This window comes from Notothenia rossii, assembly GCF_949606895.1.
Source record: "Notothenia rossii genome assembly, chromosome: 3".
Taxonomy (NCBI): Eukaryota; Metazoa; Chordata; class Actinopteri; order Perciformes; family Nototheniidae; genus Notothenia; species Notothenia rossii.
Window position 1 is genome coordinate 1,265,269 of NC_136901.1, and position 23,404 is coordinate 1,288,672.

Sequence of the window (23,404 nt, forward strand, 5' to 3'; positions counted from 1 at the left end):
ATCAATTAGAGTTATTAATGAATAAATATCCTACCTGAGTTCCCTCCAGGTGAATCGTGATACAGGAAGAAGCATCAGGTGTTTAGGAAGTATAAAAACACAATGCAATAGAGCGGTGCAGTGACGCGTCCTCAAACCCCGCAGGAAGCTGCACCTTTCGTTCAGCCGGATCATCTCCACACGTCTACTTTCATAATGTTCTAATCATAAATCTAATGTCCAGAAGCTAAATGCTAACGTGATGCTATAAAGGAGCTACAGCCGAGTCCAGCAGCACGACTTCAACGTCAAGCCGACTTCAGATCCATATTCAAACACACAGATTCTAGATGGTACGAGTTGAAGCGTTTGTTTGAACAGTCTGCAGGAGGCAGGGACTTGCTTTCAAGCAGAACAGAAACTAACTTAGAGGAGTGTTTACGTGTTCGGTGTAATGACGTACAACGACCTCCACGACTTCTGTAGTCCTATTCAGCCACTTGGTAACAACCATCGTTTCTCAGACACGTCCATTCTCCAGAAATCACCAGTGGGGTCACTGCTGATGATTTAATGTAGAACAAAACGTGATCCGTCTCTTTGTCTTAACCACAACTAGTTTCCTAAATCCTATGGAGAGATCCCATTGGCTCTGAGACGAGGGAACAGGAAGTGGAGAAATGCTGACTCACTTCTGGGTTTAGGACTCATCACTGCACCGCTCTATAGCATGGATGTATAATAAGAACTGGATACAGCGTGGGAGGCGGGGCCTCGTTCATTCCTATGAGAGTTGCTCATTGGCGCATGATGACAAAATGGCCCAACTTTTGAGAGAGCGAAACGTCACGAAAGTATTCATATAATCATATGATGCGTTCTTATTGTGCGTCCATGGGTAGAGGTGAAACTCACGTAGCACTGAACACGTCACATGACCGTGCCGGGCGCCCTTCCTGGGGGCTCGGTCTGACGGACCATGTAAGTAATAAGAAAACAGAAAACATATTCTTATTCATTAGTTTGTGTTTATTTGTTCAGATAAACAAAAGCAAAGGAGTCTTAGAGCCCCTGGAAATAATTGGAATATTTTCTACTACGACACAACCAACAAACAAGAAGGGAAACGTCACATTGAAAATAACAATATTATAATATAATGGAGCTTTAAAGTCACATTTAATTACAGCTGAAAACAGAACACAACTTGAATAAAGTGAGTGAGTGCGATGTTCTCCAGCAACAGGAGCGAGCTGGGATTCCCTCCGTGCGACATGGGCTCCTCAAAGATCTTTCGTGGATGCATCGTCTGCAAAATGTCCTCAAAGATATAAATGTCTACAGATGAAGGAGAACATTATTAGAAAGAGCAATTTATGTAGAAAAGAAATAATGTGAAGAAAACAAATGTCTGTTTTATTTTGGACAACAAATGTAGAAAAAGTATTTTTATTTTTTAACAATTAATATTAAAATGTATTTAGTTCGTAGGAAAAAATCTGTTTATTTATTACTATTTATTTAATGTATTTGTAGAACCTGAGGGTCTATAGACACACCTGAGGGTCTATAGACCCACCTGAGGGTCTATAGACACACCTGAGAGTCTATAGACACACATGAGGGTCTATAGACACACCTGAGGGGCTATAGACACACCTGAGGGGCTAAATAGACACACATGAGGGTCTATAGACACACTTGAGGGTCTATAGACACACCTGAGGGGCTATAGACACACCTGAGGGGCTAAATAGACACACATGAGGGTCTATAGACCCACCTGAGGGTCTATAGACACACCTGAGGGTCTATAGACACACTTGAGGGTCTATAGACACACCTGAGGGGTTAATAGACACACCTGAGGGGCTAATAGACACACCTGAGGGGTCTATAGACACACCTGAGGGGTTAATAGACACACCTGAGGGTCTATAGTCACACCTGAGGGTCTATAGACACACCTGAGGGTCTAATAGACACACCTGAGGGGTTAATAGACACACCTGAGGGTCTATAGTCACACCTGAGGGTCTATAGACACACCTGAGGGTCTAATAGACACACCTGAGGGGTTAATAGACACACCTGAGGGTCTATAGTCACACCTGAGGGTCTATAGTCACACCTGAGGGGCTAATAGACACACCTGAGGGTCTATAGACACACCTGAGGGGTTAATAGACACACCTGAGGGTCTATAGTCACACCTGAGGGTCTATAGACACACCTGAGAGTCTATAGACCCACCTGAGGGTCTATAGACACACCTGAGAGTCTATAGACACACCTGAGGGGCTAATAGACACACATGAGGGTCTATAGACCCACCTGAGGGTCTATAGACCCACCTGAGGGTCTATAGACACACTTGAGGGTCTATAGACACACCTGAGGGGTTAATAGACACACCTGAGGGGCTAATAGACACACCTGAGGGTCTATAGTCACACCTGAGGGGTCTATAGACACACCTGAGGGGTTAATAGACACACCTGAGGGTCTATAGTCACACCTGAGGGTCTATAGACACACCTGAGGGTCTAATAGACACACCTGAGGGTCTATAGACACACCTGAGGGGTTAATAGACACACCTGAGGGTCTATAGTCACACCTGAGGGTCTATAGACACACCTGAGAGTCTATAGACACATCTGAGGGTCTATAGACACACTTGAGGGTCTATAGTCACACCTGAGGGTCTATAGACACACCTGAGGGTCTATAGACACACTTGAGGGTCTATAGACACACTTGAGGGTCTATAGTCACACCTGAGGGTCTATAGTCACACCTGAGGGTCTATAGACACACCTGAGAGTCTATAGACACATCTGAGGGTCTATAGACACACTTGAGGGTCTATAGACACACCTGAGGGGTTAATAGACACACCTGAGGGGTTAATAGACACACTTGAGGGTCTATAGACACACCTGAGGGGTTAATAGACACACCTGAGGGGTTAATAGACACACCTGAGGGGTTAATAGACACACCTGAGGGTCTATAGACACACTTGAGGGTCTATAGACACACCTGAGGGGTTAATAGACACACCTGAGGGGCTAATAGACACACCTGAGGGTCTATAGACACACCTGAGGGGTTAATAGACACACCTGAGGGGTTAATAGACACACCTGAGGGTCTATAGACACACTTGAGGGTCTATAGACACACCTGAGGGGTTAATAGACACACCTGAGGGGCTAATAGACACACCTGAGGGTCTATAGACACACCTGAGGGTCTATAGACACACCTGAGGGTCTAATAGACACACCTGAGGGTCTATAGACACACCTGAGGGGTTAATAGACACACCTGAGGGGCTAATAGACACACCTGAGGGTCTATAGACACACCTGAGGGTCTATAGACCCACTTGAGGGTCTATAGACACACCTGAGGGGTTAATAGACACACCTGAGGGGCTAATAGACACACCTGAGGGTCTATAGACACACCTGAGGGTCTATAGACACACCTGAGGGGTTAATAGACACACATGAGGGTCTATAGACACACCTGAGGGGCTAATAGACACACCTGAGGGTCTATAGTCACACCTGAGGGTCTATAGACACACCTGAGGGTCTATAGACACACCTGAGGGGCTACCTGGGTTAATAGACACAGAGGTCGGGGAACTTCATCTCGTGGAGCGGCGTGGAGCGAGGAGGAGAGAAATCAGACGGTGAGGGACGAGGACGGACGATCAGAGCAAACACCTGATCCAGACGAGACTGCAGCAGGGAGCTCTGCGCGCACACACACACACACGCACACACACACACACACACACACACACACACACACACACACACACACACACACACACACACACACACACACACACACACACACACACACACACACACACACACACACACACAGACACACACACACACACACACACGAATAATTATCGTACACAATTAAAAGCAGATATTATTAAAATAAATGTCAAAATATAACACAAAAGTTTTTTTATTCTGTTGGCTTTAAATAAAATAAAAAATATATAAATATAATAAAGCATTAAAACATTAGATTTTTAATTAAAATATATATTTTAAATGAATATAAAACTATATTTTAAATAAAGAGACGGACCCGGGCTCCGCAGTGAGCGGCGATCTCCTCAAACGGCGCCGTCTGAAATCTCTCCTTCATCTTCCTCCTGCGCTCCTCTTCCTCCGCCCCCCCGCTGTCCTCTGCACCGGAAACAGCAGAATGAAATGTTAGAAAATAAAAGCGTAAGAAACATCTTTAACTCACTTAAATAATATTAAGCAGTATATAAGCTCCAACACTCATGGAATCATAACTGAAATATAATATTGTTTTTTTACTTTTTTATAATTATGAAATCAATAACAAAAGAATGGAGTTAAATACAAATTACTTATGTTTTTCAGTGATGCAAACACAGGTATGGTGAAAAAAGAGAGAACTATCCGAAGCAGAAAGAAAAAGCGTGATATACCATCTGACAAAGGCCTGTTCTATAATGCTTCAATTAACTGGCTATTATTTATAAAAATAAATAAATATTGAAGTTAAAAGCATCAATCTGGTGCACTTTGAGAACAACATGAGGAGATCTATGGGTACATCTTTCAACACCCATTTGAAACAGAACTGTAAGCAGATTTTTCTTTTGGGATATTTTACAAATCACTTCCCTTTCAAACTCTATTCTTGTTATTTTTAACAACTTTTTTGTCACTGTCATATAGTATTTTATACCTGTTTTTTTATTTAGTCTCTAATGTCTCATTAATAACTATAATGATCATATCAAGGTGTGCCTTAACCTCACTGAGCTGAGGTTATTTGAGCCTCTCAGGAGAGAGCTCTCTTCCACCTGGTTGTAGAAAAGCTCTTTAAATTCGTTAGCATAGCTAGCTAACCAGATGCTAATAACAACAGATCGCCACTGTGCTTACAACTAAAGACACAGCCACGCAAACACTGCGGCATGTGTACGGCTCCTTATGGGTACTGCAATATTTGAAGAGCTGGAGCGGCGTTCCGGTGCTCTCCGTAAGCACTCAAGTCTAGTCTACACTCCTTTCAGACGAGACATATCCACGTGAAGACACGTTACGCTCGTGTTGTGTTGAAGGAACCTGAAGTGAGAAGATGTCCGTCAGTCGGACGGACTAACGGACGGACTAACGGACGAACTGACGGACCCCCACCCCAAACGAAAACTCTTCGGTTCTCCACGAATTACACAAGTCACCCAAAGCAGCGTTAAAAAAGCGGGAGGCGCCGAAAAGCGACTAATTTGCATCACTGGTTTTTATAAAAGTATAATCATGTATCCACGGTGTCTAAAAAGCATTAAAATAAATAAATAAATAAAGGTGTTGAAAAAGGATCTTAAAGGGCCCATGTCGTGCTGCTCTGGTTCTGACCCGTCCCCTTGTGTTCTGTAGCTTCTGCATGTGACCGCTCTGCAGAGTCTCAGACCCTCACAGTGCCCCCTGTAGGGAATAACGCTCTGACACAGAGAGGACCTGCTGCCCCTGAACGCCTCGTTGGACATTTCTCTTTTTCTTCCTGGGTACAGTGACGTGGGGATACCCAGAGGCCACGCCCTCTGCCAGCCTTTCACCAAACAAAGCTTCCCAAACCTTTCAGCGATGCATGTGGATATGCACAGCGTAGGGCTCTGAAGAACATGCTGCTCCTGCTTTGTTTGGACCAGCGGGAGATTCAGGTTCACAACCTGGAAGTATTTATTGTTGTTTGTGTTTATGATGTTTACAACAAACAAGGTATCTACCACGACTGTTTGAATGAGCTCCAACAAGGCGTGTAGGACAGAGAGTGAATACACAGACTATACAGAGACGCTGAGGAGAAACCAATGAGAGTCTGGAACATTGAACAATGTGATCTATTCTACTAGACCTCGACCATGGAACTACGATAACAATGTGATCTATTCTACTAGACCTCATCGATGGAACTACGATAACAATGTGATCTATTCTACTAGACCTCGACCATGGAACTACGATAACAATGTGATCTATTCTACTAGACCTCGACCATGGAACTACGATAACAATGTGATCTATTCTACTAGACCTCGACCATGGAACTACGATCAGGAGAAATGACACGGAGCTTTCATTACATTGATTTGAATGAATAAGGGAAACAATAATAAACAACAGCTCACCGATGGCGTTCTTCAGCGTCTCGAAGGTGATCTGCTCTGTCTGAGGTTTCTGAGGGGTCAGTAATGAGTTCATGAGATGCTGTCTCTGTATCGTGATGTCTCTGTATCATGATGTCTCTGTATCATGATGTCTCTGTATCATGATGTCTCTGTATCATGATGTCTCTGTATCACGATGTCTCTGTATCACGATGTCTCTGTATCATAATGTCTCTGTATCATAATGTCTCTGTATCATGATGTCTCTGTATCATGATGTCTCTGTATCACGATGTCTCTGTATCACAATGTCTCTGTATCATAATGTCTCTGTATCATGATGTCTCTGTATCATGATGTCTCTGTATCATGATGTCTCTGTATCATGCTGTCTCTGTATCATGATGTCTCTGTATCATGATGTCTCTGTATCATAATGTCTCTGTATCATGATGTCTCTGTATCATGATGTCTCTGTATCATAATGTCTCTGTATCATGATGTCTCTGTATCATGATGTCTCTGTATCACGATGTCTCTGTATCACGATGTCTCTGTATCACGATGTCTCTGTATCACGATGTCTCTGTATCATGATGTCTCTGTATCATAATGTCTCTGTATCATAATGTCTCTGTATCATGATGTGTCTGTATCATGATGTGTCTGTATCATAATGTCTCTGTATCATAATGTCTCTGTATCATGATGTCTCTGTATCACGATGTCTCTGTATCATGCTGTCTCTGTATCATAATGTGTCTGTATCATGATGTCTCTGTATCACGATGTCTCTGTATCACGATGTCTCTGTATCATGATGTCTCTGTATCATAATGTCTCTGTATCATGATGTCTCTGTATCACGATGTCTCTGTATCATAATGTCTCTGTATCATAATGTGTCTGTATCATGATGTCTCTGTATCACGATGTCTCTGTATCACGATGTCTCTGTATCATGATGTCTCTGTATCATAATGTCTCTGTATCATAATGTCTCTGTATCATAATGTCTCTGTATCATGATGTCTCTGTATCATAATGTCTCTGTATCATGATGTCTCTGTATCATAATGTCTCTGTATCATAATGTCTCTGTATCACGATGTCTCTGTATCACGATGTCTCTGTATCACGATGTCTCTGTATCACGCTGTCTCTGTATCATGCTGTCTCTGTATCATAATGTCTCTGTATCATGCTGTCTCTGTATCATAATGTCTCTGTATCATGATGTGTCTGTATCATGATGTCTCTGTATCATGATGTCTCTGTATCATGCTGTCTCTGTATCATGATGTCTCTGTATCATGATGTCTCTGTATCATGATGTCTCTGTATCACGATGTCTCTGTATCATGCTGTCTCTGTATCATGATGTCTCTGTATCATGATGTCTCTGTATCATGATGTGTCTGTATCATGATGTCTCTGTATCATGATGTCTCTGTATCATGATGTCTCTGTATCATGATGTCTCTGTATCATAATGTCTCTGTATCATGATGTCTCTGTATCACGATGTCTCTGTATCACGATGTCTCTGTATCACAATGTCTCTGTATCATGATGTCTCTGTATCATGATGTCTCTGTATCATGATGTCTCTGTATCACAATGTCTCTGTATCATAATGTCTCTGTATCATGATGTCTCTGTATCACGATGTCTCTGTATCATAATGTCTCTGTATCATGCTGTCTCTGTATCATGATGTCTCTGTATCATAATGTCTCTGTATCATGATGTCTCTGTATCATGATGTCTCTGTATCATAATGTCTCTGTATCATAATGTCTCTGTATAATGATGTCTCTGTATCATGATGTCTCTGTATCACGATGTCTCTGTATCATAATGTCTCTGTATCATGATGTCTCTGTATCATGATGTCTCTGTATCATGATGTCTCTGTATCATGCTGTCTCTGTATCATGATGTCTCTGTATCATGATGTCTCTGTATCATGCTGTCTCTGTATCATGATGTCTCTGTATCATGATGTCTCTGTATCATGATGTCTCTGTATCACGATGTCTCTGTATCATAATGTCTCTGTATCATAATGTGTCTGTATCATGATGTCTCTGTATCATGATGTCTCTGTATCATAATGTCTCTGTATCATAATGTCTCTGTATCATGATGTCTCTGTATCACGATGTCTCTGTATCACGATGTCTCTGTATCATGCTGTCTCTGTATCATGCTGTCTCTGTATCATGCTGTCTCTGTATCATAATGTCTCTGTATCATGCTGTCTCTGTATCATAATGTCTCTGTATCATGATGTCTCTGTATCATGCTGTCTCTGTATCATGATGTCTCTGTATCATGATGTGTCTGTATCATGATGTCTCTGTATCATGATGTCTCTGTATCATGATGTGTCTGTATCATGATGTGTCTGTATCATGATGTGTCTGTATCATAATGTCTCTGTATCATGATGTCTCTGTATCATGATGTCTCTGTATCATGATGTGTCTGTATCATGATGTCTCTGTATCATGATGTCTCTGTATCATGATGTCTCTGTATCATAATGTCTCTGTATCATGATGTCTCTGTATCATGATGTGTCTGTATCATGATGTCTCTGTATCATGATGTCTCTGTATCATGATGTGTCTGTATCATGATGTCTCTGTATCATGATGTCTCTGTATCATGATGTGTCTGTATCATGATGTCTCTGTATCATGATGTCTCTGTATCATGATGTGTCTGTATCATGATGTGTCTGTATCATGATGTCTCTGTATCATGATGTCTCTGTATCATGATGTGTCTGAATGCTCTTCAGTTAATCACCTGTGGAGCCTCGCAGCAGAACGGGAGATCCATCTGCAGAGACGCCACGTCCACCAGGCTCTTCCTGCGGGACAGACGCTCCTCTTCTGCAACAGAGAGGGACGTTTATAAAGCACCTTTCAACACAAGAGACACTAACATGAGAGACACTAACATGAGAGACACTAACATGAGAGACACTAACACGAGAGACACTAACACGAGAGACACTAACACGAGAGACACTAACATGAGAGACACTAACATGAGAGACACTAACATGAGAGACACTAACATGAGAGACATTAACATGAGAGACACTAACCTGAGAGACACAAACATGAGAGACACTAACATGAGAGACACTAACATGAGAGACACTAACATGAGAGACACTAACATGAGAGACATTAACATGAGAGACACTAACATGAGAGACACAAACATGAGAGACACTAACATGAGAGACACTAACACGAGAGACACTAACATGAGAGACACAAACATGAGAGACACAAACATGAGAGACACTAACATGAGAGACATTAACATGAGAGACACTAACATGAGAGACATTAACATGAGAGACACTAACATGAGACACAAACATGAGAGACACTAACATGAGAGACATTAACATGAGAGACACTAACATGAGAGACACTAACATGAGAGACACAAACATGAGAGACACTAACATGAGAGACACTAACATGAGAGACACTAACATGAGAGACATTAACATGAGAGACACTAACATGAGAGACACAAACATGAGAGACACAAACATGAGAGACACTAACATGAGAGACACTAACATGAGAGACACTAACATGAGAGACATTAACATGAGAGACACTAACATGAGAGACACAAACATGAGAGACATTAACATGAGAGACATTAACATGAGAGACACAAACATGAGAGACATTAACATGAGAGACATTAACATGAGAGACACAAACATGAGAGACATTAACATGAGAGACATTAACATGAGAGACACAAACATGAGAGACATTAACATGAGAGACACTAACATGAGAGACACAAACATGAGAGACACAAACATGAGAGACACTAACATGAGAGACACTAACATGAGAGACATTAACATGAGAGACACTAACATGAGAGACATTAACATGAGAGACATTAACATGAGAGACACAAACATGAGAGACATTAACATGAGAGACATTAACATGAGAGACACAAACATGAGAGACATTAACATGAGAGACACTAACATGAGAGACACAAACATGAGAGACACAAACATGAGAGACACTAACATGAGAGACACTAACATGAGAGACATTAACATGAGAGACACTAACATGAGAGACATTAACATGAGAGACACAAACATGAGAGACACTAACATGAGAGACACTAACATGAGAGACACAAACATGAGAGACACTAACATGAGAGACATTAACATGAGAGACACTAACATGAGAGACACTAACATGAGAGACACTAACATGAGAGACATTAACATGAGAGACACTAACATGAGAGACACAAACATGAGAGACACAAACATGAGAGACACTAACATGAGAGACACTAACATGAGAGACACTAACATGAGAGACACTAACATGAGAGACATTAACATGAGAGACACTAACATGAGAGACACAAACATGAGAGACACAAACATGAGAGACACTAACATGAGAGACATTAACATGAGAGACACTAACATGAGAGACATTAACATGAGAGACACTAACATGAGAGACACTAACATGAGAGACATTAACATGAGAGACACTAACATGAGAGACACAAACATGAGAGACACAAACATGAGAGACACTAACATGAGAGACACTAACATGAGAGACACTAACATGAGAGACATTAACATGAGAGACACTAACATGAGAGACACTAACATGAGAGACACTAACATGAGAGACACTAACATGAGAGACACAAACATGAGAGACACAAACATGAGAGACACTAACATGAGAGACATTAACATGAGAGACACTAACATGAGAGACACTAACATGAGACACAAACATGAGAGACACTAACATGAGAGACACTAACATGAGAGACATTAACATGAGAGACACTAACATGAGAGACACTAACATGAGAGACACTAACATGAGAGACACTAACACGAGAGACACTAACATGAGAGACACTAACATGAGAGACACTAACATGAGAGACACAAACATGAGAGACACAAACATGAGAGACACTAACATGAGAGACATTAACATGAGAGACACTAACATGAGAGACACTAACATGAGAGACACTAACATGAGAGACACTAACATGAGAGACATTAACATGAGAGACACTAACATGAGACACAAACATGAGAGACACTAACATGAGAGACATTAACATGAGAGACACTAACATGAGAGACACTAACATGAGAGACACAAACATGAGAGACACTAACATGAGAGACACTAACATGAGAGACACTAACATGAGAGACATTAACATGAGAGACACTAACATGAGAGACACAAACATGAGAGACACAAACATGAGAGACACTAACATGAGAGACACTAACATGAGAGACACTAACATGAGAGACATTAACATGAGAGACACTAACATGAGAGACACAAACATGAGAGACATTAACATGAGAGACATTAACATGAGAGACACAAACATGAGAGACATTAACATGAGAGACATTAACATGAGAGACACAAACATGAGAGACATTAACATGAGAGACATTAACATGAGAGACACAAACATGAGAGACATTAACATGAGAGACACTAACATGAGAGACACAAACATGAGAGACACAAACATGAGAGACACTAACATGAGAGACACTAACATGAGAGACATTAACATGAGAGACACTAACATGAGAGACATTAACATGAGAGACACAAACATGAGAGACACTAACATGAGAGACACTAACATGAGAGACACAAACATGAGAGACACTAACATGAGAGACATTAACATGAGAGACACTAACATGAGAGACACTAACATGAGAGACACTAACATGAGAGACATTAACATGAGAGACACTAACATGAGAGACACAAACATGAGAGACACAAACATGAGAGACACTAACATGAGAGACACTAACATGAGAGACACTAACATGAGAGACACTAACATGAGAGACATTAACATGAGAGACACTAACATGAGAGACACAAACATGAGAGACACAAACATGAGAGACACTAACATGAGAGACATTAACATGAGAGACACTAACATGAGAGACATTAACATGAGAGACACTAACATGAGAGACACTAACATGAGAGACATTAACATGAGAGACACTAACATGAGAGACACAAACATGAGAGACACAAACATGAGAGACACTAACATGAGAGACACTAACATGAGAGACACTAACATGAGAGACATTAACATGAGAGACACTAACATGAGAGACACTAACATGAGAGACACTAACATGAGAGACACTAACATGAGAGACACAAACATGAGAGACACAAACATGAGAGACACTAACATGAGAGACATTAACATGAGACACTAACATGAGAGACACTAACATGAGACACAAACATGAGAGACACTAACATGAGAGACACTAACATGAGAGACATTAACATGAGAGACACTAACATGAGAGACACTAACATGAGAGACACTAACATGAGAGACACTAACACGAGAGACACTAACATGAGAGACACTAACATGAGAGACACTAACATGAGAGACACAAACATGAGAGACACAAACATGAGAGACACTAACATGAGAGACATTAACATGAGAGACACTAACATGAGAGACACTAACATGAGAGACACTAACATGAGAGACACTAACATGAGAGACATTAACATGAGAGACACTAACATGAGAGACATTAACATGAGAGACACTAACATGAGAGACACTAACATGAGACACAAACATGAGAGACATTAACATGAGAGACACTAACATGAGAGACACTAACATGAGACACAAACATGAGAGACACTAACATGAGAGACACTAACATGAGAGACACTAACATGAGACACAAACATGAGAGACACTAACATGAGAGACACTAACATGAGAGACATTAACATGAGAGACACTAACATGCGAGACACTAACATGAGAGACTCTAACATGAGAGACACTAACATGAGAGACATTAACATGAGAGACACTAACATGAGAGACACTAACATGAGAGACACTAACATGAGAGACACTAACATGCGAGACACTAACATGAGAGACACTAACATGAGAGACACTAACATGCGAGACACTAACATGCGAGACACTAACATGAGAGACACTAACATGAGGGACACTAACATGAGAGACACTAACATGCGAGACACTAACATGAGAGACACTAACATGAGAGACACTAACATGAGAGACACTAACCCTAACATGAGAGACACTAACATGAGAGACACTAACATGAGAGACACTAACATGAGAGACACTAACCCTAACATGAGAGACACTAACATGAGAGACACTAACATGAGAGACACTAACATGAGAGACACTAACATGAGAGACACTAACCCTAACATGAGAGACACTAACATGAGAGACACTAACATGAGAGACACTAACCCTAACATGAGAGACACTAACATGAGAGACACTAACATGAGAGACACTAACATGAGAGACACTAACATGAGAGACACTAACATGAGAGACACTAACCCTAACATGAGAGACACTAACATGAGAGACACTAACATGAGAGACACTAACATGAGAGACACTAACCCTAACATGAGAGACACTAACATGAGAGACACCAACATGAGAGACACTAACATGAGAGACATTAACATGAGAGACACTAACATGAGAGACACAAACATGAGAGACACTAACATGAGATACACTAACATGAGAGACACTAACATGAGAGACATTAACATGAGAGACACTAACATGAGAGACACTAACATGAGAGACACTAACATGAGAGACACTAACATGAGAGACACTAACCCTAACATGAGAGACACTAACATGAGAGACATTAACCCTAACATGAGAGACATTAACATGAGAGACACTAACATGAGAGACACTAACATGAGAGACATTAACCCTAACATGAGAGACATTAACATGAGAGACACTAACATGAGAGACACTAACCCTAACATGAGAGACACTAACATGAGAGACATTAACCCTAACATGAGAGACATTAACATGAGAGACACTAACATGAGAGACACTAACATGAGAGACACTAACATGACAGACACTAACATGAGAGACACTAACATGACAGACACTAACATGAGAGACACTAACATGAGAGACACTAACATGAGAGACATTAACATGAGAGACACTAACATGAGAGACACGAACATGAGAGACATTAACCCTAACATGAGAGACACTAACATGACAGACACTAACATGAGAGACACTAACATGAGAGACATTAACATGAGAGACATTAACATGAGAGACACTAACATGAGAGACATTAACATGAGAGACACTAACATGAGAGACATTAACATGAGAGACACTAACATGAGAGACACTAACATGAGAGACACTAACATGAGAGACACTAACCCTAACATGAGAGACACTAACATGAGAGACACTAACATGAGAGACACTAACATGAGAGACACTAACCCTAACATGAGAGACACTAACATGAGAGACACTAACATGAGAGACACTAACATGAGAGACATTAACATGAGAGACACTAACATGAGAGACACTAACCCTAACATGAGAGACACTAACATGAGAGACACTAACATGAGAGACACTAACATGAGAGACACTAACATGAGAGACACTAACATGAGAGACATTAACATGAGAGACACTAACATGAGAGACACTAACATGAGAGACACTAACCCTAACATGAGAGACACTAACATGAGAGACACTAACATGAGAGACACTAACCCTAACATGAGAGACACTAACATGAGAGACACTAACATGAGAGACACTAACATGAGAGACACTAACATGAGAGACATTAACATGAGAGACACTAACATGAGAGACACTAACATGAGAGACACTAACCCTAACATGAGAGACACTAACATGACAGACACTAACATGAGAGACACTAACATGAGAGACACTAACATGAGAGACATTAACATGAGAGACATTAACATGAGAGACACTAACATGAGAGACATTAACATGAGAGACACTAACATGAGAGACATTAACATGAGAGACACTAACATGAGAGACACTAACATGAGAGACACTAACATGAGAGACACTAACCCTAACATGAGAGACACTAACATGAGAGACACTAACATGAGAGACACTAACATGAGAGACACTAACATGAGAGACACTAACATGAGAGACACTAACATGAGAGACATTAACATGAGAGACACTAACATGAGAGACACTAACCCTAACATGAGAGACACTAACATGAGAGACACTAACATGAGAGACACTAACATGAGAGACACTAACATGAGAGACACTAACCCTAACATGAGAGACACTAACATGAGAGACACTAACATGAGAGACACTAACATGAGAGACACTAACATGAGAGACATTAACATGAGAGACACTAACATGAGAGACACTAACATGAGAGACACTAACCCTAACATGAGAGACACTAACATGAGAGACACTAACATGAGAGACACTAACATGAGAGACACAAACATGAGAGACACTAACATGAGAGACACTAACATGAGAGACACTAACATGAGAGACATTAACATGAGAGACGCTAACATGAGAGACACAAACATGAGAGACTCTAACATGAGAGACATTAACATGAGAGACACTAACATGAGAGACACTAACATGAGAGACACTAACATGAGAGACATTAACATGAGAGACACTAACATGAGAGACACAAACATGAGAGACACAAACATGAGAGACACTAACATGAGAGACACTAACATGAGAGACATTAACATGAGAGACACTAACATGAGAGACACTAACATGAGAGACACTAACATGAGAGACATTAACATGAGAGACACTAACATGAGAGACACAAACATGAGAGACAAAAACATGAGAGACATTAACATGAGAGACACTAACATGAGAGACACTAACATGAGAGACACTAACATGAGAGACATTAACATGAGAGACACTAACATGAGAGACATTAACATGAGAGACACTAACATGAGAGACACTAACATGAGACACTAACATGAGAGACATTAACATGAGAGACACAAACATGAGAGACACTAACATGAGAGACACTAACATGAGAGACATTAACATGAGAGACACTAACATGAGAGACATTAACATGAGAGACACAAACATGAGAGACACTAACATGAGAGACACTAACATGAGAGACACTAACATGAGAGACACAAACATGAGAGACACAAACATGAGAGACACTAACATGAGAGACATTAACATGAGAGACACTAACATGAGAGACACTAACATGAGAGACACTAACATGAGAGACATTAACATGAGAGACACTAACATGAGAGACACTAACATGAGACACAAACATGAGAGACATTAACATGAGAGACACTAACATGAGAGACACTAACATGAGACACAAACATGAGAGACACTAACATGAGAGACACTAACATGAGAGACACTAACATGAGAGACACTAACATGAGAGACACAAACATGAGAGACACTAACATGAGAGACACTAACATGCGAGACACTAACATGAGAGACACTAACATGAGAGACACTAACATGAGAGACACTAACATGAGAGACACTAACATGAGGGACACTAACATGAGAGACACTAACCCTAACATGAGAGACACTAACATGAGAGACACTAACATGCGAGACACTAACATGCGAGACACTAACATGAGAGACACTAACATGAGAGACACTAACATGAGAGACACTAACATGCGAGACACTAACATGAGAGACACTAACATGAGAGACACTAACATGAGAGACACTAACATGAGAGACACTAACATGAGGGACACTAACATGAGAGACACTAACCCTAACATGAGAGACACTAACATGAGACACACTAACATGAGAGACACTAACCCTAACATGAGAGACACTAACATGAGAGACACTAACATGAGAGACACTAACATGAGAGACATTAACATGAGAGACACTAACATGAGAGACACTAACATGAGAGACACTAACATGAGAGACACTAACATGAGAGACACTAACATGAGAGACACTAACATGAGAGACACTAACCCTAACATGAGATACACTAACATGAGAGACACTAACATGAGAGACATTAACATGAGAGACACTAACATGAGAGACACTAACATGAGAGACACTAACCCTAACATGAGAGACACTAACATGAGAGACACCAACATGAGAGACACTAACATGAGAGACATTAACATGAGAGACACTAACATGAGAGACACAAACATGAGAGACACTAACATGAGAGACACTAACATGAGAGACACTAACATGAGAGACACTAACCCTAACATGAGAGACACTAACATGAGAGACACTAACATGAGAGACACTAACATGAGAGACACTAACCCTAACATGAGAGACACTAACATGAGAGACACTAACATGAGAGACACTAACCCTAACATGAGAGACACTAACATGAGAGACACTAACATGAGAGACACAAACATGAGAGACACTAACATGAGAGACACTAACATGAGAGACACTAACATGAGAGACACTAACCCTAACATGAGAGACACTAACATGAGAGACACTAACATGAGAGACACTAACATGAGAGACACTAACATGAGAGACACTAACATGAGAGACACTAACCCTAACATGAGAGACACTAACATGAGAGACACTAACATGAGAGACACTAACATGAGAGACACTAACCCTAACATGAGAGACACTAACATGAGAGACACTAACATGAGAGACACTAACCCTAACATGAGAGACACTAACATGAGAGACACTAACATGAGAGACACAAACATGAGAGACACTAACATGAGAGACACTAACATGAGAGACACAAACATGAGAGACACTAACATGAGAGACACTAACATGAGAGACACTAACATGAGAGACACTAACCCTAACATGAGAGACACTAACATGAGAGACACTAACTGAGAGACACAAACATGAGAGACACTAACATGAGAGACACTAACATGAGAGACACTAACATGAGAGACACAAACATGAGAGACACTAACATGAGAGACACTAACATGAGAGACACTAACATGAGAGACACTAACATGAGAGACACTAACATGAGAGACACTAACATGAGAGACACTAACATGAGAGACACTAACATGAGAGACACAAACATGAGAGACACTAACATGAGAGACACTAACATGAGAGACACTAACATGAGAGACACAAACATGAGAGACACTAACATGAGAGACACTAACATGAGAGACACTAACATGAGAGACACTAACATGAGAGACACAAACATGAGAGACACTAACATGAGAGACACTAACATGAGAGACACTAACATGAGAGACACAAACATGAGAGACACTAACATGAGAGACACTAACATGAGAGACACTAACATGAGAGACACTAACCCTAACATGAGAGACACTAACATGAGAGACACTAACATGAGAGACACAAACATGAGAGACACTAACATGAGAGACACTAACATGAGAGACACTAACATGAGAGACACTAACCCTAACATGAGAGACACTAACATGAGAGACACTAACATGAGAGACACTAACCCTAACATGAGAGACACTAACATGAGAGACACTAACATGAGAGACACTAACCCTAACATGAGAGACACTAACATGAGAGACACTAACATGAGAGACACTAACCCTAACATGAGAGAAACTAACATGAGAGACACTAACATGAGAGACACTAACATGAGAGACACTAACATGAGAGACACTAACATGAGAGACATTAACATGAGAGACACTAACATGAGAGACATTAACATGAGAGACACTAACATGAGAGACACTAACATGAGAGACACTAACATGAGAGACACTAACCCTAACATGAGAGACACTAACATGAGAGACACTAACCCTAACATGAGAGACACTAACATGAGAGACACTAACATGAGAGACACTAACATGAGAGACACTAACATGAGAGACACTAACCCTAACATGAGAGACACTAACATGAGAGACACTAACATGAGAGACACTAACCCTAACATGAGAGACACTAACATGAGAGACACTAACATGAGAGACACTAACATGAGAGACATTAACATGAGAGACACTAACATGAGAGATACTAACATGAGAGACACTAACCCTAACATGAGAGACACTAACATGAGAGACACTAACATGAGAGACACTAACATGAGAGACACTAACATGAGAGACACTAAAATGAGAGACACTAACATGAGAGACACTAACATGAGAGACATTAACATGAGAGACACTAACATGAGAGACACTAACATGAGAGACACTAACATGAGAGACACTAACATGAGAGACACTAACATGAGAGACACTAACATGAGAGACATTAACATGAGAGACACTAACATGAGAGACACTAACATGAGAGACACTAACATGAGAGACACTAACATGAGAGACACTAACATGAGAGACACTAACATGAGAGACACTAACATGAGAGACATTAACATGAGAGACACTAACATGAGAGACACAACCTAACATGAGAGACACTAACATGAGAGACACTAACATGAGAGACACTAACATGAGAGACACAAACATGAGAGACATTAACATGAGAGACACAAACATGAGAGACATTAACATGAGAGACACTAACATGAGAGACACTAACATGAGAGACACAAACATGAGAGACACTAACATGAGAGACACTAACATGAGAGACACTAACATGAGAGACACTAACATGAGAGACACAAACATGAGAGACATTAACATGAGAGACACAAACATGAGAGACACTAACATGAGAGACACTAACATGAGAGACATTAACATGAGAGACACAAACATGAGAGACATTAACATGAGAGACAAAAACATGAGAGACATTAACATGAGAGACACAAACATGAGAGACACAAACATGAGAGACATTAACATGAGAGACACAAACATGAGAGACACAAACATGAGAGACATTAACATGAGAGACACTAACCCTAACATGAGAGACACTAACATGAGAGACATTAACATGAGAGACACAAACATGAGAGACACTAACATGAGAGACACAAACATGAGAGACACTAACATGAGAGACAATAACATGAGAGACACTAACATGAGAGACATTAACATGAGAGACACAAACATGAGAGACACTAACATGAGAGACACTAACATGAGAGACACTAACATGAGAGACACTAACATGAGAGACACTAACATGAGAGACACTAACATGAGAGACACTAACATGAGAGACATTAACATGAGAGACACAAACATGAGAGACACTAACATGAGAGACACTAACATGAGAGACATTAACATGAGAGACACTAACATGAGAGACACTAACATGAGAGACACTAACATGAGAGACACTAACATGAGAGACACTAACATGAGAGACATTAACATGAGAGACACTAACATGAGAGACACTAACATGAGACACAAACATGAGAGACATAACATGAGAGACACTAACATGAGAGACACTAACATGAGAGACACTAACATGAGACACAAACATGAGAGACACTAACATGAGAGACACTAACATGAGAGACACTAACATGAGAGACATTAACATGAGAGACACTAACATGAGAGACACTAACATGAGAGACACTAAAATGAGAGACACTAACATGAGACACTAACATGAGAGACACTAACATGAGAGACACTAACATGAGAGACACTAACATGAGACACTAACATGAGAGACACTAACATGAGAGACACTAACATGAGAGACACTAACATGAGACACTAACATGAGAGACACTAACATGAGAGACACTAACATGAGAGACACTAACATGAGAGACACTAACATGAGAGACACTAACATGAGAGACACTAACATGAGAGACACTAACATGAGACACTCTAACATGAGAGCACACTAACATGAGAGACACTAACATGAGAGACACTAACATGAGAGACACTAACATGAGAGACACTAACATGAGAGACACTAACATGAGAGACACTAACCCTAACATGAGAGACACTAACATGAGAGACACTAACATGAGAGACACTAACATGAGAGACACTAACATGAGAGACACTAACATGAGAGACACTAACCCTAACATGAGAGACACTAACATGAGAGACACTAACATGAGAGACACTAACATGAGAGACACTAACATGAGAGACACTAACATGAGAGACACTAACCCTAACATGAGAGACACTAACATGAGAGACACTAACATGAGAGACATTAACATGAGAGACACTAACATGAGAGACACTAACATGAGAGACACTAACATGAGAGACACTAACATGAGAGACACTAACATGAGAGACACTAACATGAGAGACACTAACATGAGAGACATTAACATGAGAGACACTAACATGAGAGACACTACCTAACATGAGAGACACTAACATGAGAGACACTAACCTAACATGAGAGACACTAACATGAGAGACACTAACATGAGAGACATTAACATGAGAGACACTAACATGAGAGACACTAACATGAGAGACACTAACATGAGAGACAATAACATGAGAGACACTAACATGAGAGACATTAACATGAGAGACACAAACATGAGAGACACTAACATGAGAGACACTAACATGAGAGACACTAACATGAGAGACACTAACATGAGAGACACTAACATGAGAGACACTAACATGAGAGACACTAACATGAGAGACATTAACATGAGAGACACAAACATGAGAGACACTAACATGAGAGACACTAACATGAGAGACACTAACATGAGAGACACTAACATGAGAGACACTAACATGAGAGACACTAACATGAGAGACACTAACATGAGAGACATTAACATGAGAGACACTAACATGAGAGACACTAACATGAGAGACACTAAAATGAGAGACACTAACATGAGACACAAACATGAGAGACACTAACATGAGAGACACTAACATGAGAGACACTAACATGAGACACAAACATGAGAGACACTAACATGAGAGACACTAACATGAGAGACACTAACATGAGAGACACTAACATGAGAGACACTAACATGAGAGACACTAACATGAGAGACACTAACATGAGAGACACTAACATGAGACACTAACATGAGAGACACTAACATGAGAGACACTAACATGAGAGACACTAACATGAGACACTAACATGAGAGACACTAACATGAGAGACACTAACATGAGACACTAACATGAGACACTAACATGAGAGACACTAACATGAGAGACACTAACATGAGAGACACTAACATGAGACACTAACATGAGAGACACTAACATGAGAGACACTAACATGAGAGACACTAACATGAGAGACACTAACATGAGAGACACTAACATGAGAGACACTAACATGAGAGACACTAACATGAGACACCTAACATGAGAGACACTAACATGAGAGACACTAACATGAGAGACACTAACATGAGAGACACTAACATGAGAGACACTAACATGAGAGACACTAACATGAGAGACACTAACCCTAACATGAGAGACACTAACATGAGAGACACTAACATGAGAGACACTAACATGAGAGACACTAACATGAGAGACACTAACATGAGAGACACTAACATGAGAGACACTAACATGAGAGACACTAACCCTAACATGAGAGACACTAACATGAGAGACACTAACATGAGAGACATTAACATGAGAGACACTAACATGAGAGACACTAACATGAGAGACACTAACATGAGAGACACTAACATGAGACACTAACATGAGAGACATTAACATGAGACACTAACATGAGAGACACTACCCTAACATGAGAGACACTAACATGAGAGACACTAACATGAGAGACATTAACATGAGAGACATTAACATGAGAGACACTAACATGAGAGACACTAACCCTAACATGAGAGACACTAACATGAGAGACACTAACCCTAACATGAGAGACACTAACATGAGAGACACTAACATGAGAGACATTAACATGAGAGACATAGCATGAGAGACATTAACATGAGAGACACAGTTGATGTACAGCACCAAATCCCCCCATAAATATTGGACGAATAAAGAAAGAAATTAAGATTACGTGTGTGTGTGAGTGAGTGAGTGAGTGATTGAGTGAGTGAGTGAGTGAGTGAGTGAGTGAGTGAGTGTGTGTGTGAGTGATTGAGTGAGTGAGTGAGTGTGTGAGTGATTGAGTGAGTGAGTGAGTGTGTGAGTGAGTGAGTGAGTGAGTGTG

The 23,404-nt window shown here is 40.5% G+C and overlaps 1 protein-coding gene across 1 annotated transcript in view; it reads right to left on the reverse strand.

Moving 5' to 3' along the window:
• Nucleotides 1–969: 969 nt before the first annotated feature.
• The window catches only part of LOC307034587 (protein EFR3 homolog B-like), a gene marked incomplete at its 5' end in the record, with an annotated part of 22,739 nt that continues 304 nt past the window's right edge, over nucleotides 970–23,404 (reverse strand). Inside the window, 5 exons of the mRNA XM_079673418.1 lie at nucleotides 970–1,317; nucleotides 3,610–3,749; nucleotides 4,105–4,205; nucleotides 6,188–6,236; nucleotides 8,984–9,069. Of these exons, the coding sequence (XP_079529544.1) occupies nucleotides 3,615–3,749; nucleotides 4,105–4,205; nucleotides 6,188–6,236; nucleotides 8,984–9,069 (371 nt within the window). The 3' untranslated portion in view covers nucleotides 970–1,317; nucleotides 3,610–3,614. The remainder of the gene's footprint in view (nucleotides 1,318–3,609; nucleotides 3,750–4,104; nucleotides 4,206–6,187; nucleotides 6,237–8,983; nucleotides 9,070–23,404) is intronic.